Source organism: Lemur catta, chromosome 2 (genome assembly GCF_020740605.2).
Source record: "Lemur catta isolate mLemCat1 chromosome 2, mLemCat1.pri, whole genome shotgun sequence".
NCBI classification, from domain to species: Eukaryota; Metazoa; Chordata; class Mammalia; order Primates; family Lemuridae; genus Lemur; species Lemur catta.
The window spans coordinates 122115111-122132186 of NC_059129.1; the positions used below are offsets into that span (position 1 = coordinate 122115111).

Below are 17076 nucleotides of genomic sequence, written 5' to 3' on the forward strand. Positions count from 1 at the left end.
TTAGGCCTATTCACGAACTTTACATCAAATTTCCAAAAATATCTCCCCGTCTAAAGTCATTTTTCAGGTGACAGTGTCCACATCCACTGTAATTATTTAAAAAGGCTTCCATTCTAAAGTGAACACCAGGAAATTAACATGTGGCAGGAGGCCTGGGTCAGTCTCCAAATGTAGCACAGGGTGTTAGATGCCCTCCCCTATGGTTGGAGCATACTGATCTTCTAGAATAATCTATTAGGGGTGTCAATGATAACCACCAATATATTAAGCACTACATGCTCTGCACTTCTCAAAGCCATAGACCTTTAATCCATTCCTCTTCTGCATTAGTTCATGTTTGTTTATATTTTTAGTTTGTATGATGCCTATAATTATCCATTGCATGAAGAGGGATGTGCTCCTCCTAAAACTAAATCTAACTTTTTTTAACTCCTAGAGAACATTATACGCATTTTTTCTTTTATTTCATTTTTTAAAATCAAAAAGTCCTTTTCCAAGCCCTCTTTCCTCTAGTACTGCTTTTCATTTCCATTTTAAAACTCATTTATATTGAACATTACCAGCCAAGAATTGAGTATGCACCTCAAGATCACCTGATCAACTTATTTGTGTCTATTCTACTGTCACCTCAGTTTTCAATCTGAAATTCGTTGACAAAAATTAGTTAGCTCAAGGTAGGTTCCGCATCAAGTATGTATGAACATGAACAAAAGATTTATCATATAAATCTAACACAGTTGTAGCAAGTCAGCTGAATGTAAGTCAATCTGTGTTTTACAAATAAGCAGTTTCGTGAGCATTTCTGAAAGGGAATTCGGGGAAGAGAAGCTAGAATCAGGCACGTGAGTGCCCGCCCTGAGAGGAAACAATGGAAGAGGTGACAATGCTTCCGTGCATAAATATCACCGGATCCCAGCCTCACCAAATGTCCTTCCCATATGACGCCGTGTAGCACCTCTCCCCAAGCCAAATAAAATCACTTCCAGAGAGCAGAAATCATGACTTAAAATAACGCCATCCGGTGGCACTCAGATGTCCGGTTATTTTTCCCAGCTGGGCCTCTCCGAATCACAGCCTGGCACCACTGACGAGGAACTCACAGATCCAAGTGGATGCCAACGTGCTGGGATCGCAGCTAGAACAGCGTATATAACGTCCCGGTGTGACCCTGCCACCTACCTTCATCGTAGTTATAGCCTCGGACATTCCGATGCCGGGCCATGGTGGCGGAGAGGGCGTTTGCCTCTGCCCCTTCCAAAACACCCCGCTTAGATACTGACTAGGAGCCAACTTCGGCCTGAAGAACACGTCGGCGCCATCTTAGCTTCCGGCAGGCCTGTCCGCGGAGCGCCCGCGCACGCGCGACGTCTTATCTGCGCGCCGCGCAACAGCGACCTCTCAGCAACCTCCCAGCAACCTCCCTACGGACGCATGCGCACCGACGTGCACCGGGAAGTCCCGCCTACAGGCAGGTCGGCCGACTGGGACTTCAAACTGGGTAAATCCTGCCGGCTGGAATTTGTTGGTTTAAGCCAAATATTGTGAGCAGGGATCGTGGACCTACGCCAGCGTCCCGGTTTTCAATTTGATTTCTAATAATCTATTGAAAAAGCTGACTGTGTAGAGCAGGGACCTTGTTTTATCCAATTTCATCTTTGAAGTCTAGTTCACAATAGGCATTCAAAAGACGTGTAAATCTGATATGAGAATTAGTCCATGCTTTAAAGAGAGGAAAAAAGACTACTTTTAAACAGGTTTATATGGTTAATTTGAGAACCTGGCTACAGGTCACCATGCTTTCGTGTAATTCATGGCTTTATGTATGGGATCTGCATTAAAAACTCTACGAAAAACAACTATCTACTCTTAGCTATGTAAACGTTTTTAGCTATGTAAATGATCTTTATCAGCATCATAAAGGATTCACTGAGCATTCCATGAACACAAAATTGCGTGTAACATGCTGAGTATTAAATATAGCACTGGCCTCAGGTGGTAATGAGGAATGTTGTTGATGCATAAATTTATAACCTACTATTAAATGTCCTTATTTCTTAGAACAGAAAGTTAATAATGCTATATAAAAAAACCAACCTCATTATCATACTGAACGAACCACTTCAGTTTTAGCTTGTATTTTTGAAATGATACTTCACATCAAAGGCAAATGTCAAAGTATAGAAATAAAAGCTTACTCAGCTTTTTATTACCCACAATAGAAAGAAATAATACAAATTTAATTCATATTTGTAAGTGGCTTGGAATGTAATTTATACATGCATTTGAATGTGTCTGACTACAAAATGGTTGTTCTTCACTATTATTGCTGTTTAATGTAGCTCCAAGACAAAATTTTACACAAAAATAGAGGTAGTTGCTGATTTTATATGGCTTAAATGTTTTTTTATCTTACACCTTTAGATAAATTTTGTGTAGCAGTCTATTTCTTTGTAAAATAAAGATAGTAATACTATCTAACTCACAGAGTTGTGAATAATAATTTATCCATATAAGAGGATTTATCACAGATCATTGTAGGTGTGTACAAATATTGTGTTATTAAAATATAAATGGCAGCTTCCACCCCACTGTAATTGTCAATTACAAGCTTAAATACAACTCACTGAGGTATAAAGTGAATGAGTTATAAATTGACCATGAGTAAGCAAAGTGCTGCAGGAGCAGTGAATAAGACAACATTACTTCTGCTAGAGAGATCACATATAATTTCCCTCTGGGTCAACAGTAATGCACTCCCTTAAAATTCTAAATACTTGAGAGCCTCCACTGCATCTCAAGTAGTAGGGCCTCAATAGCAAAGCCTTTACCAACTTCCTTTCCTTAGAAAGAGTCAGAATTTTATCCACTGACCCCAGAACTCTGTAGGTGTGATTGTAACAGTTTGGTATTGTTTTTTGATGGAAAGTACCATGACTTAGAAGTCACACAAACCTAGATTTCAATCCCAGTTTTGCTGCTGTTTGTTAACTTTGTAAAAGAAGAAAAAATATATCAGGACCTCCCCCCACAACTCGTTATGCAAAAGAGGTCAAGCCAGGAGGCTGAGTCATGTAAAACCCCCTTCCAAATGAATAGCTTTTACTAACATTATGTATCAGTCAGACCCCCAGGAAAGGTAAAAGGCCTTAGGACTGCCCCCATAGATCATTCATAAGGAAATTCTTTGTTGGCCTCCCATAAACAAGGACATGTAAATTTTAACTTTGAGTCTGCAGGCTAAGTCTAGCTCCTAAAATGAAAGTCTGTTGATTCCACATTCTTAATGTTGATTATAAGTTTATCTTTCCAGGTATAGAACAGAGACAAAACAAGATCAATCATTCTTCCATCTACCCAGGGATATCACTCCCTTTTTTCTTCAAACAGTCACCTTACTTTATGTAAAATGTAGATTTTGGGGGGCCTCACAGACTGTAACCATTTGCCTCACTGCCCACCCTACTCTTCCTTTTTCTTTCTGTATGTCGTTTCCCTTTGAAAATACTAGAATTGGCCGTGGTACAGTGGCTCATATCTGTAATCCCAACATTCTGGGAAGCAGAAGCAAGAGTATCCTTTGAGGTCAGGAGTTTAAGACCAGCTTTAGCAACACAGCGAGACCCCCTCTCTACAAAAAATAGAAAAATTAGCCAGGTGTGGTGGTACATGCTTGTGGTACCAGCTACTCGGGAGGCTGAGGTAGGAGGATCCCTTGAGCCCAGTAGTTTTGAAGTTACAGTGAGCTATAATAATGCCACTGCACTCTAGCTGGGGCAACAGAGCGAGACTCTGTCTAAAAAAAAAAAAAAAAAAAAAAATACAGGAGTTACCAAATTCCACTTTGGAAAAACACCACAGATGTGTCTGTGGTTTGTGTTTTTCCCAGGTGTGTCCTCAAACTTTGGCTTAATAAATCTCCATTGATTGAGATCTTTGCCTCAGTCACTTATTTTGGGTTGTCAACTTCTATGGGCTTAATTTCTTCATCTGTAAAATGGATATATATAAAAATGTATGTCTTTGGCTAGGCGTGGTGTCTCACGCCTATAATCCTAAACTTTGGGAGGCTGAGGTGGGAGGATCACTTGAGCCCAAGAGTTTGAGACTAGCCTGAGCAAGAGCGAGACGCCATCTCTACCAAAAATAGAAAAATTAGCTGGGTGTGGTGGCACATGCCTATAGTCCCAGCCACCCAGAAGGCTGAAGCAGGAGGATGGCTTGAACCCAGGAGTTTGAGGTTGCAATGGGCTATGATGATGCCACTGCACTCTAGCCTAGGCAACAGAGCAAGACCCTGTCTCAAAAAAAAAAAAAAGTGTGTCTTTTATTTTCTAAAAAGAAAATGATGTGTGTAAAAACAGTAGCTGTTACATAGTAGGTACTGAATAAATCCTAGTTCTCTACCCTACTAATTATAATTAGAAAGTTTTATCTTTCTCTCTCCAGCACCCTAATGTCCAGCACTTTAAGTGTTTGCTGAATGAATTCATGAATAAAAGAAGAGAAATATAGTGATGTTCTCTTGCTATAAGATAAAGTGTCATAAATAACTATATAAATATTCATTTTTATATTGGTTTGTGAAACAAATTAAGACTGAAAGTAGCATAACTACATTACTGAAAAAATTTTAACAACTTTATTGAGCTATCATTGACAAACAGTAAACTGCACATATTTAAAGTGTACAATTTGGTATATTTTGACATCTGTATACACCAAATGATCAACCCAGTCAAGACAATGAACACATCCAGACTCCCAAAGGTTTCCTCAAGTACTTTATATCCACAATAAAAGATCCCAGAATACCCAAAGATCTCTCCTGCCCCTCATGGTCTCCTAACCATGGCCCCTGGCAACAACTGATCACTTTTCTGCCACTATAGATTTATTTGCATTTTCTAAAATTTTATATACATGAAATCATACAGTATGTGTTCTTTTTTAACCCATGTTTGTTCACTCCACATAATTATTTTGAGATAATTCAACCACGTTGGTGCTTGAATCAATGTTTATTCCTTTTTATTGCAGAGGGAAATTCCACTGTATGGATATACGACAATTTGTTTTTCTGTTCCAACTATTGATAGATACTTGGATTGTTTTCAACTTTGACTACTACAAATAAGGTTGCTCTGAATACCCACGTACAAATCTTTCTATGGACATAAACTTTCATCTCTTCTGGGTGAATATCTAGGAGTGGAATGGATGCATGCTATGATATGTTATCTTTAGCTTTTTTAAGAAACTGTCAAACTGTTTTCCAAAGTGGTTGTGTTAGGTAGTTAGCAAGGGATTCCAGGTCTCCTAGAGACAAAAGTGGGTGCTTCTGTGATTCACCACCCTGCCCCAAATGGGCTTTCAGAAAGGCTTTATGGGAGATCTGCATGCGTGGTAAGACTCAGGTCAGATAACTCCCACTGCCCAATCAATGTGGTTCCATGGTGACGTTTGAACCACAGGGAAGTCCCAATCCAGGCACTATAAAACAAGACACAGACCATAACCAGGGGCTTTTTGTCCCTTCCTTTTGCTCTGCCTTTGTGCAACAACGGGTCTGGTCATCATCTGTGGCACATGTATCACACTCTGTAAACCAGTATGTTGCTCTTGCTCTATAATCCCATCTTCCTCTCCACAATAAACCTCATTTTCATGGTTGCCTTACTTTGGTGCGTTTGGTCTTTCTTCGGGCCTGAGCATGCCAAGAACAACATTTCAGACTGAAATCTGACAGCTGTAATATTTTACACTCCCACCAGCAGGGTAGTTCCATATTCTCCACATCTTTGCTAACACCTCCTGTGGTCTAAAGATGTTACGTTTATTTGACATTTCTATACCCTCTTTGGTGAAGTGTTTGAATCTTTGATTTTTAATGAGGTGTTTGTTTTCTCATTTTTGAATTTGGAGAGTTCTTTCTATATTCAGGATACAATTCCTTTATCTGATATATGCTTTGGAAATATTTTTTTCTAGTATATGACTCATCTTTTCATTCTTTTAACAATGTCTTTCTTTTTTCTTTTTCTTTTTTTTTTTTCTGAGACAGAATCTCACTCTGTTGCCCTGGCTAGAGTGCCGTGGTGTCAGCCTAGCTCACAGCAACCTCAAACTCCTGGGCTCAAGCGATCCTTCTGCCTCAGCCTCCCGAGTAGCTGGGACTACAGGCATGTGCCACCATGCCCGGCTAATTTTTTTCTATATATATTTTTAGCTGTCCAAATCATTTCTTTCTATTTTTAGTAGAGGCAGGGTCTCACTCTTGCTCAGGCTGGTCCCGAATTCCTGACCTCGAGTGATCCTCCCACCTTGGCCTCCCAGAGTGCTAGGATTACAAGCATGAGCCACTGCACCTGGCCAACAATGTCTTTTGAATAGAAGATTTTCATTTTGATGAAGTCCAAGTTACTTTTTCTTTAATGGATTGTGTTATTGTTGTATTTAAATATCTTTGCCTGATCTAAGATCACAAAAATTTTCTCCTAATTTTTTTTTTTTAATTTTTTAGAGACAGGGTCTCATTCTGTTGCCCAGGCTAGACTCAAACTCCTGGGCTCAAAAAATCCCTCCACCTCAGCCCCCAAATAGTTGGGACTACAGGCACACACCAAAGTGCCTGCAGGGTTCCTAGTTTTTTTGGTTTGGTTGATTGGTTTTTTTGTAAGTTTTACAAATTGGGGTTTTACATTTAGGTTTATGATACATTTTCAGTTGATTTTTGTGTATGGTGAAAGGTTTAGATTAAAGTTCGTTTCTTGCATATGGAGATTCAGTTGTTCCAGCATCATTTGTTGAAAAGAAGGTCCTTTCTCTACTGAGTTGCATTAGCATCTTTACCAAAAATCAGTTGTCCAATGTGGGTCTAGTTCTGAACTACTGATATCCTTATCCATGGATGTAATGATCTGCTGATCTAGCTTAACAACAGTACCATGTTTTCATGATTAATGTAGCTTCATAAATCTTAAAATCAGGTAGTGTTAATCCTTCAACTTTGTTCTACTTTTTAAAAGTTCTCTTAGTTACTTTAGGTCCTGGACATCTTTAAAGTAAGGTTATAAATTACTGCAAATATTCCTTATGGGAGCTTAATTGGTATTTTGTTGACTGTATAGGTCAATTTGGGGAAAATTGACATTTTAACACTAAGTCTTTCAACACATGCATATCATATGTCTTGCCATTTTCAAAGATCTTCTTTAATTTCTCTCAGTAATGTTTTCTACATTTAAGTGACTGGTCTTCCACAACTTTTGAAAATTTAATTCTAAGTATTCCATATATATTGCAACTCCTGCCCTCAAGCAATCCTTCAGACTCGGCCTCCCTCCATATATATTTTTATACTATTGTAAATAATATGTTTTAAAATGTCAAGGTAAAGGTATAAAATTAAACTATTAACATTGATAAATTAGCACTATCAATATAAAACATTGTATATTTTATACATCATATAATTTGTATAAAATTATACAATGTATATATAATTTATATGTACACATAATTTATATATAATTGGATAAAATTATATAATTTTATATATAATTGGATAAAATTGTATAGTTCATATATAATAAAAACAAATAGAAAAATAAAAATTAAAATCAATTAGTTACATTAGCATAAAAATGTCACCCTAGGTAGATTTTTTTAAAAAATCATCTTAGGATACCTAGGATAAGTGTAAGGAAAGATGTATAAGGCCTAAACTAAAGCTATTATAGAAAGCATTGCTCAGGGAAATACAGAAAAATCACATTAAATGGAGAGATGTACCATGTTCATAGATTGGAAATATCAGTATTATTATGTTAAATAGGAGAGATCTCAATTCCCCCCAGAATTAATCTACATTCAATGATATGCCAACCAAAATCCTAGCAGGGTTTTGTGTGTGTGTGTGTGTGTGTGTAGAAATTGGCAATCAGATTCTGTAATTTAAATGGAGATGCAAAGATCCTAGAATCTCAAAAAAAGTCAAGTTGGAGGACTTACACTGTCTGGCCAGATATTGCAAATTTTATATATATATATATACACACACACACACACATACATACATACACACATGCATATATATGCAGAAACACAGGTGACTCTCACAGGCATTATATGAGCAAAAGAAGCCAGACCTAAAGAGTATGTGCTTTTTGATTCCATTTAAATGAAATTCTGGAACAAGTGAAACCACTCTGATGACAGAAATCAGAATGGTGGTTACTTTTGAGATGGGTATTAATGGGATTTGGGGAGAGTGAACTAAAGGGAGCTTTCTAAAGTGCTGGATATTTTTATATATTGATCTGGGTGAAGGTTATAAGGTTTTATACTTATGTAAAATTTTATTGTGCTGTACATTTAAGATTTATGCACCTTGAGGTATATAAGTTATACTTCTATCAAAATAACTAGATAAAAAGAAAAATGCAAAAAATCATTAATTGGAATTTGCGTGACGATCTTTGATGTGAAAAAGTATATATATTTCAAATGTTTCCTTTATGCCTGATAGTGTCCTGTTTTAAAGACATAAATAAAAACTAAGCACTTTGATACATTTGGATTAGAATTCATTCAACAATATACCACTATTTCCCAGAATACAGTCTGGTTTTTGTTTTCTATCTTCTATTCTAAGCAATTACTTATCCATTTGGACTTAAATTAAAATTTTTCTGTTGTTCCTGAAATAGCACTACCTTTGGTAGCTACTGAAATACTCATATGAATTTTGGTAAATAAATTATAGTGACTTCTGTAATCCACAATTATTAAAAAGAAATGAAGGAATTGATCTTAGTCATTAAGAAAGGAACACTGGGAGGAGGGAGCATAGTTTTAATTGTACATTAGACATGGCATATAAGAAAAGTTCTAGAATTTTCTAATTATGTGTCTAGGAAAGTATAGCTTATGCTACAAACTATACAATATCAAGGGTGTGTGGAAAAATCCTTTTGGGGTCCTTTACAGTTCCGTGATATTTTTTTTCTTTGAAAACTTGTGATTATACATTGATAACTTAAATTTATTCATCTTGATTATTCTTAGCACATATCTGTAAAACTTATAAACAGATGACTTTATTTTCCTGCTGATCTTCCAATTTAGTTCTATAATCCTCTGTCTGAACTAATGATATTCTTATCTTTCTCTATGGAATTTCCCCCTGACTTTTCTCTCTTCTTCCTTCCTTCATTCCTTCCTTCCTTCCTTTCTTTCCTTTCAAGGCAGAAATCCGGCTGAGTAAAAACTGGCAGGATTCTGTGAACAGGTCCTTCATCAAGACAAAGCTTTGTCCCAGAAGGACTTGAGGCCATCTGGGGATTCTGTGTTTGACAGAAGCGCTGACAGCATAACCAAACAAACAAGAAGGTATTCAGAAAAGCCGAAACAGATCTTCAAAGAAGACTCAGTGGGTGATTTTTAATTTCTGTGTGGTATTATAGAGCTTAATGCAGAACACAGCAAAACCTCAGGAAGGTGATGGTGAGGTCATGAACTTCATAAGGCAGAGTGATTCCCTGCATGAACAAAATAGCAGTCAAAGAGTTCTATATTGAGACACGAACTACTAAATGGGGAATACCAGCAAAACAATAACACCTGGGCAAAACCTTCTTCCTCCACAGGTAGGGGTTCTTTCATCCACCAAGCCTAGGCTCTCTGGCTGTCAAGCACTTTATCGTGAGATATAGTAATACACATATTTCAGGAGTTCTTTATGAGACTCACTGTTTCAAAAGTTCATGTTGTTCTAAATGATCTAGTAATAATAAATCCTCCAGGTTCAAAATCTTTCATTGGAACCACATTATTTACAAAATATCTCCAAACCCTTAGAAAAACATGGGAGTTCCATTGTGATGTCACCACTGCCTGGTTTCCCACTTTACTTGACCTCTCCACTACCCCATCCAGGGCATTCTATCCTACAGCTTCTACTTGTATGGTTTCAATTCTAGCCACGCTCTCCCTGCTTCAGGGCATTAACACATATTATTCCATCTGCCTAGAATGTCCATCTATATCCATGCCCTCTTAATTGCACAGGAGAGCCCCGCTTGCATCGCACATCCCTGCTTGCTGTGACACCCTCCTTGGCTACAGAGTAATTGTCCCTCCTCTGTGCCCCTAAAGCATATTATTTGTTTCTGCTATAATACATATTAATAATATCTAATTGTCTGTGTTTGCTTCTTCCCCTATCCACTTCCCCAACTAGCTATAAGTTCCTTAAAGGCAGGGACATTCTAGTTTATCTTGTATCTCCAGCACCCAGTGTAGTGGCTGGTACAAAATTGGAATAAATAAAATAAATTTTGTTGAATAAATTTATAACATAAAATTGGATATATTTGTAAGAAGAAGTTCATAACTTTGGAGACATCAATATCAGAAAGATTCTGGAGAAAGAAACTGCAATGAGAGAGAGAGAGTGGATAATAGGCAAATGAAGGCTATGAGTAGAAATTTCTAGATTAAATGGGGTCTTTTGTATATATTCAAAAGAAATAAAAAACATATGTCCACACACAAATTTGTAGATGAATGTTCATAACAGCATTATTCATAATGGTCCAAAAGTAGAAACAGGCCAGGCATGGTGGCTCATGCCTACAATCCCAGCACTTTGGGAGGCCAAGACAGGAGGATTGCTTGATTTCAGGAGTTCGAGGCTGCAGTGAGCTCTGATTGTGCCACTGCACTTCCGCCTGGGCAACAGAGTGATACCCTGTCACCAAAAAGAAGGAAACAACTGAAAGGTCCATGAATGGATAAATAAAATGTGGGATACTCATACGGTAGAACATTCTTCAGCAATAAAAAGGAGTGAAGTACTGACAATAACATGGATGAAGCTTGAAAACATTACACTAAGTGAAAGAAGCCAGTCACAAAAAAACATATTGCATAATTCCATTAATATGAAATGTACAGCACAGGCAAATCTATAGAGTCAGAAAGTAGCTTAGTGGTTGCTGAGGGCGGGGGCTGGTGGTGTCAGAGGGAAATGGGGAGTGACTGCTAATGGGTGGGGGAGTTCATCTGGGTGATGGAAATGTTCTAAAATTAATTGTGATAATGGTTGCACGGGTCTGTAAATATACCTAAAACCACTTTAAAAACTGTAAACTTTAAATGGGTAAATGCTACGGTATGTTGATTATATAAAAATAAAGCTCTTTCAGATAAATATTCAGTCCATTTGAAGGCAGAGAGTTTCTGCCAACTGCGAAATATGGGTACAGTGAGAAGCTTCTGTAACTTCTGTATCTTGGAGGCAGAGAAGGAGAAATATATGCACCATGGCAATTTACTGTAGTGGTCACAAGCCCTGTTCTGCCATTTACTAACTGTGTAATCTTGGGTCAGTTGTTTCTCCTCAGAGTGCCTTAATTATCACACTGTAAATGGCAGATAAAAATTGACCTACCTTAAGCAGTCAGGAGGATTTGAATGGCTTAATTCATGAAAGCACCTAGGGCAGCTCCTGACAAACAGAAAGCGCTCCAACAATGCTTGTATTCTCCCTCCGCCTCAAAGACTTCCACTGCAGTGGGACAGATTCTGTCTGGGTCTTGCATGCTATGAGATGAGGTTGGTCTGATTTGGTGCCTTGGTGCTAACATCACCACTGATACCCTTGAACTTTGCCACTGCCTCCATCTTTATATCAGGTCTTTTGACCCAGCAGAGCTTTTAGCACTTTCTTGCCCCTTGGTAGGGCTGACTCCCAAGTGTTTCTCAGCTCTCTGCTGCATGGGACACTCAGTGAGTCCTGCCCTTCATCACTGCTCTCAGTCCCTGCCCTGGTAATACTGTTCCACCCTCTTGCCCAACCCTCAACACCAGATTCTGCACCATACCAAGTGGGAGGCTTTTTTGAGTGACTTGCAGCCCCTCCAGGCTTATGCTCAAGAAATCAGATCACAGCTCCCGATGTCCCCAGATTTACCCAGCCCATTCAGAAATCTTTAATATAATAATAGCTCACACTCAGGTTGAAGAGAACTGTCCTTTTTGAACATAATATTTTTTAAGAAAGCAAGCTAGGTGAGAATTCTTCAGTGATAAGATGAAATACTTATTTTCTGGGTTCCTCCTGGTCTGAATCCAGGTTTACCAAATACACCTTGTTAGTGTGTGCACGACTTCTTCCAGGATCTATAAACTGTCCACTTCTGGATACCATCTTGAGCGCTCCCTGCATATGTACAGCTTAGGGACACATACGGCCCTTTAGCCACAGGAAAGAGGTGTATCCACAGTAAAAAATGCTCCAAGGCACCAACAGACTATCAATGACAAATCAAAGGGAAAAGCATTTTTAAATCCCAAGGGCAAATTCAAAGCAAAGAACATTTGCAAATCAAATTTAAAACAGAAAAAGCATAAACATAAAAGGGTTTAAAATGGTAAACTAGGCTCTCATTAGATGTCATTTAGAACAGCGAACTGCTTGAGGAATTTCCCTTCCTTGCCCTGTCTTGCTCTGTTTTCTTTGAAAACGCAGAAGATGTGCTACAGTGTCAATGTGTTGTTTAGGTACCTAAATCTAGAAAAACTCAGAAAAAGAGTACAATAATTTAAATCAAAACCATTTAAGCCACTTGAGATGGTTCTTATTAGATTTTCTTAAAAGGGACAAGTTGGAAAATGGGAAAAGCAGAAGGGAAGTCCTTTTTCTTCCTCACCTCAATATGTGACTAGAGTTGGAGGTGTTGCTCATCTTGAAAAATTGGGATATGGGACAGTCACACAACAGTGCTGCCTGTACAGTGAGCCACAGATTTTGCAAACTATCCCATAAAATCCATTAGCAGTTCTGGAAAAAATCACACTGTGAAGAAGCCACTTGACACTCCTTGCTTTTTATGTAATTTTACCAGAGGTCATTTAAAAGACTTTGGATCCTAATTTCTATTTCTCTCAGGAAATGTTTCAATATGATTAATCATTTTCTTCTTATTTCTTTATATTTTCCTTCTCTCCTGACTTGTGATTCTAGGGTACAGCTTAACTAGGCAAGAGTTACTTTTGACTCAGGTTGAGATACACATAATCACACTGAAGGCTTCTGGAAGGCTTCTAGCCATGTTTGCATTTAGATAAACAGAAGAGGCATTAGTCCTTTCCAAGCAGAACGCTGAGCAAGAATTAGTCCTATAGATTTGTCATCACTATTGTGGTAGATTTTATTTTACTAAGATGTCCACACCAGTAGATCGCATCCAACATGATCATCTTACCATGTGATGCTGATACTCCTTTGAGGGACACTCCTCCATTGCAAGATATTTCCTACACTTAAAATTGGGGATGGGCACGGTTGTTCACGCCTGTAATCCCAGAGCTTTGGGAGGCCAAGGTGGAAGGATCATTTGAGCCCAGGCGTCCCAGCCTGGGCAACAGAGTGAGATCCTGTCAGTTTACAAAAAACAGAATACAAAAAACTGGTGGACCTATGACTATAGTAGGAGCAACATTAAGTGCGTGCTATAGCTAAGCCACAAACGCTAAAAGCTAATACAGCTTCCACTTGGTCCTCTTGGGATGCTCACCCTCGGAACCTAGCTACCATATTGTGAGGAAGCCAAACAGCCACATAGAACGGCCGCGTGCAGATGTTCCAGCAGTGCTTTAGCTGAGATTCCAGATGACAGCCAGCATCTGTGACCACACACGTGCGTGGAAATTGTGATTTTTAATCATGATTTGGTTTACAAGAACACTGGAAAAACCAAACATAGACGGGCCTTTATATTGGTCCCTCTTTCTTTTTCTCGGCTCTGGACTCAGGAGTATTGGCTTGATGAATTGCAAACCCTTGTATAGAGATTTTGCCTTTTGATTTACCCATTCTATTATAATTAGGGAAAAGAATCTTTCAGGAGCGTGCTGATCTTTAGAGAGGGAGTGTCCCAGAAGGAGAGAGATTTAAAAGTTCTTTCTGTGCCTTAGTATTGGAAGATAGAGTAAGGGGTAAATTGGGACAGTAGAAAGAATCTTTGTGAGCCTATGGTAAGACTGACTTCTGGCATTCATGTCAGCCCATGAATGCCAGCACTCACCCTTTCAGATGCACCAGCTATTGCTAAGTGGAATAGAGATTATCTGTCCTCACTGATCATATACATGTTGCAGAACTGTGAAAAATTATAAATATTGTCTTTATTTTAAGCCACTAAATGTTGGGGTTATTTGCTATGTAGCAATAGATAACCAGAATAATTATCAACCCAAAACCATTCCACAGGAGACAATAATAAATACCTCCATGCTTTAATAAAGGCATGCCTGTATATGCATATTATCCATAAAAATGTTAATGATAGCTAAATAAAGTTGATAACAAATACTAATGACTGTGATCATTTATTCAAGAAAGAATAAAAGTTTAGAAAGTCTGTTTTAAGTGAGATTTTCTTTTGTCATTAGTCACAATTCTGAAAATTGCCTCCTAGGTATACCATAAATAATCACAAAAGACCTTTTTGTTCCATCCCATTGAAATTTTATACTAAAATGACTCAGGAAGGCTAGTATAACAAGGACTTAATTTTCTGAGTGGAAAGTTTATGTTATGAAATTCTGTAGTTGCCACTCCTTCACATTTTACCCAACACATTAATTGCCTGAAAAGTTTTAAGGAACAAATATTTTATTCAACATTTTATTTTTTTCAAAAAAATTACAGCTTAACAAGGAAACTTTTGATAAAATGCCCTCTTCCCAAGGAACATTAATGTGGGACATTTATGATTTTTTAAAATTACTATAGGTTTATTATATTTCAATAGCACTGGTAATTGATTCAGACTTATCCCAAGGACTGTTTGTTCCTTACATTATTTTTTGATTAGTGAATAAGGAAAAGGGCAGGAAATTAAGCCAGATAAGAAGCATGTCATTAGGATAGTCCTAATCAAATTTAATAAACACAGAACATTCTCTATAAAAATGCTTTCAAATCTTCAGTAAAATGCTTGAGAATTAATTATTCCTTTTTAGGGGTTTAGATCAGGTAAAAGCTGTGATAATTTTGTTCCCAAACTCAGAACATACTGATGTACAAAAATCTGTTTTAATATATTGGTAAATATTGCTTTATCCATTAGTCATAGCCTATTGACAGTCAGAGAAAACGAAGATAAAACAATAAAAAGCTTTAGAGGAAAATTATATTGGAAATTATAATTTTTAATCACAATTTGGTTAACAAGAACACTGGAAAAACCAAACATAGATTGGCCTTTATATTGGTCCCTCTTTCTTCTTCTCAGCTCTGGACTCAGGAGTATTGGCTTAATGAGTTCCAAATCCCTTGTGCAGAGATTTTGCCTTCTGATTTGCTCATTCTATTATACATAGGGAAAAGAACATTTCAGGGGCAGGCTGATGTTTAGGAAGGGAATGTCCCAGAAGGAGAGAGATTTAAAAGTTATTTATGTGCCTTAGTACAGGCAAGATAGAATAAGGAGAAAATTGGGAATATAAAAAGAATCTTTGTGAGCCTATGGTAGGACTGACTTCTGGCATTCATGTCAGCAAATTTCCAGTATTTAGCATGTGTCCCAAAGAACCTAAGAACAGTATTTCATTTACCAATATAAGCAGTAGCTGGAGAAAACTTTATAATGAAAAAACGCACAGGAAGTCTCCTTTGTTTTGCCTCCTTTTAAGGAGCTTGGTACGAGGGAAAGACTATCTGGCTCTAATTTAGGAACTGTAGTTCTTTTCCAGGTATCAATAGCAATTATGTCAGGGTAACTCACCTTGCCTGCTTCTGTTTGTTTGCTTCTAAATAGGTTTTACTAAATGCCCTCTAAGTTTCTTTCCAGTTTAATATTTCCATAATTCCTGAATTGCAGCATTTATAACATCTATTATCTTTGAATGTAAAAGCAGAAAGCACATCTATAGAGTTCTTCACTGGGTCAAAAATATGAGCACATTTCTAGCTTTAATGCTTAAAGGATATAGTTCTTCCAAAAGCCAACAAAATGCTGGTATAACCTCATCTCTCTATAGAAATTCTTATAGATTATAGCAAATAACTGTATTATACATTGTAATTTCCATGTATAAAAAGCTGTTTGCAATGTTTCTTATTTTGATATCTGTCTTTTTTTTTTTTTTTTTTTTTTTTGAGACAGAATCTCACTCTTTTGCCCTGGCTAGAGTGAGTGCCGTGGCGTCAGCCTCGCTCACAGCAACCTCAAACTCCTGGGCTTAAGCGATCCTTCTGCCTCAGCCTCCCGAGTAGCTGGGACTACAGGCATGTGTCATCATGCCCGGCTAATTTTTTTCTATATATATTTTTAGCAGTCCAAATCATTTCTTTCTATTTTTAGTAGAGACAGGGTCTCACTCTTGCTCAGGCTGATCTCGAACTCCTGACCTTGAGCGATCCTCCCGCCTTGGCCTCCCAGAGTGCTAGGATTACAGGCGTGAGCCACCGCGCCTGGCCCTGATATCTGTCTTGATACTTACTTTAGAATTGAAAACTTTTCCCAGTTCTCTCTATTTTTAATACATATATTAGACAAATGAAATGTAAAGGACAACATAATCCCTGTTCCAAAATTGCTTATAAGCAATATGTACAAATTTAGACATTAGATAAAATACAAAAGTTATATTAAATAACTGCCTTAGTCCATTTTCTGTTGCTGTAACAGAATACCACAGACTGGGGAACTTACAAAGAAAAGAACTTCATTTAGTTCATGGTTCTGGAGATTGGGAACTCCAAGATCATGGCACCAGCATCTGCATCATAACCTGGTGGAGGGCATCACATGGCGAGAGGGCAAGAGCAAGAAAGCCAGAGAAAGCTCACTTTTATAACAAACCCACTCCCATGATAGTGACATTGATCCATTCATAAAGGCAGAAACCTCATTAATCTGTTCATGAAAAAAGAGATTACATTTCCAACACATGAACTATTGGGGGATATATTCAATTACAGAGAGACACATTCAAAACACAAAGCCAAATAAATGTTAATGGTAAAACAAATGCTTACTGGGAAGCTGATGAAAGGAAATGTTA

The 17076-nt window shown here is 37.7% G+C and overlaps 1 protein-coding gene across 2 annotated transcripts in view; it reads right to left on the reverse strand.

Moving 5' to 3' along the window:
* The window catches only part of HBS1L (HBS1 like translational GTPase), an 89011-nt gene extending 87609 nt beyond the window's left edge, over positions 1-1402 (reverse strand). For both annotated transcript variants that reach the window (XM_045544407.1, XM_045544408.1), the window contains exon 1: positions 1180-1402. In XM_045544407.1, the coding sequence (XP_045400363.1) occupies positions 1180-1222 (43 nt within the window). In that variant the 5' untranslated portion in view covers positions 1223-1402. The remainder of the gene's footprint in view (positions 1-1179) is intronic.
* Positions 1403-17076: the final 15674 nt, after the last annotated feature.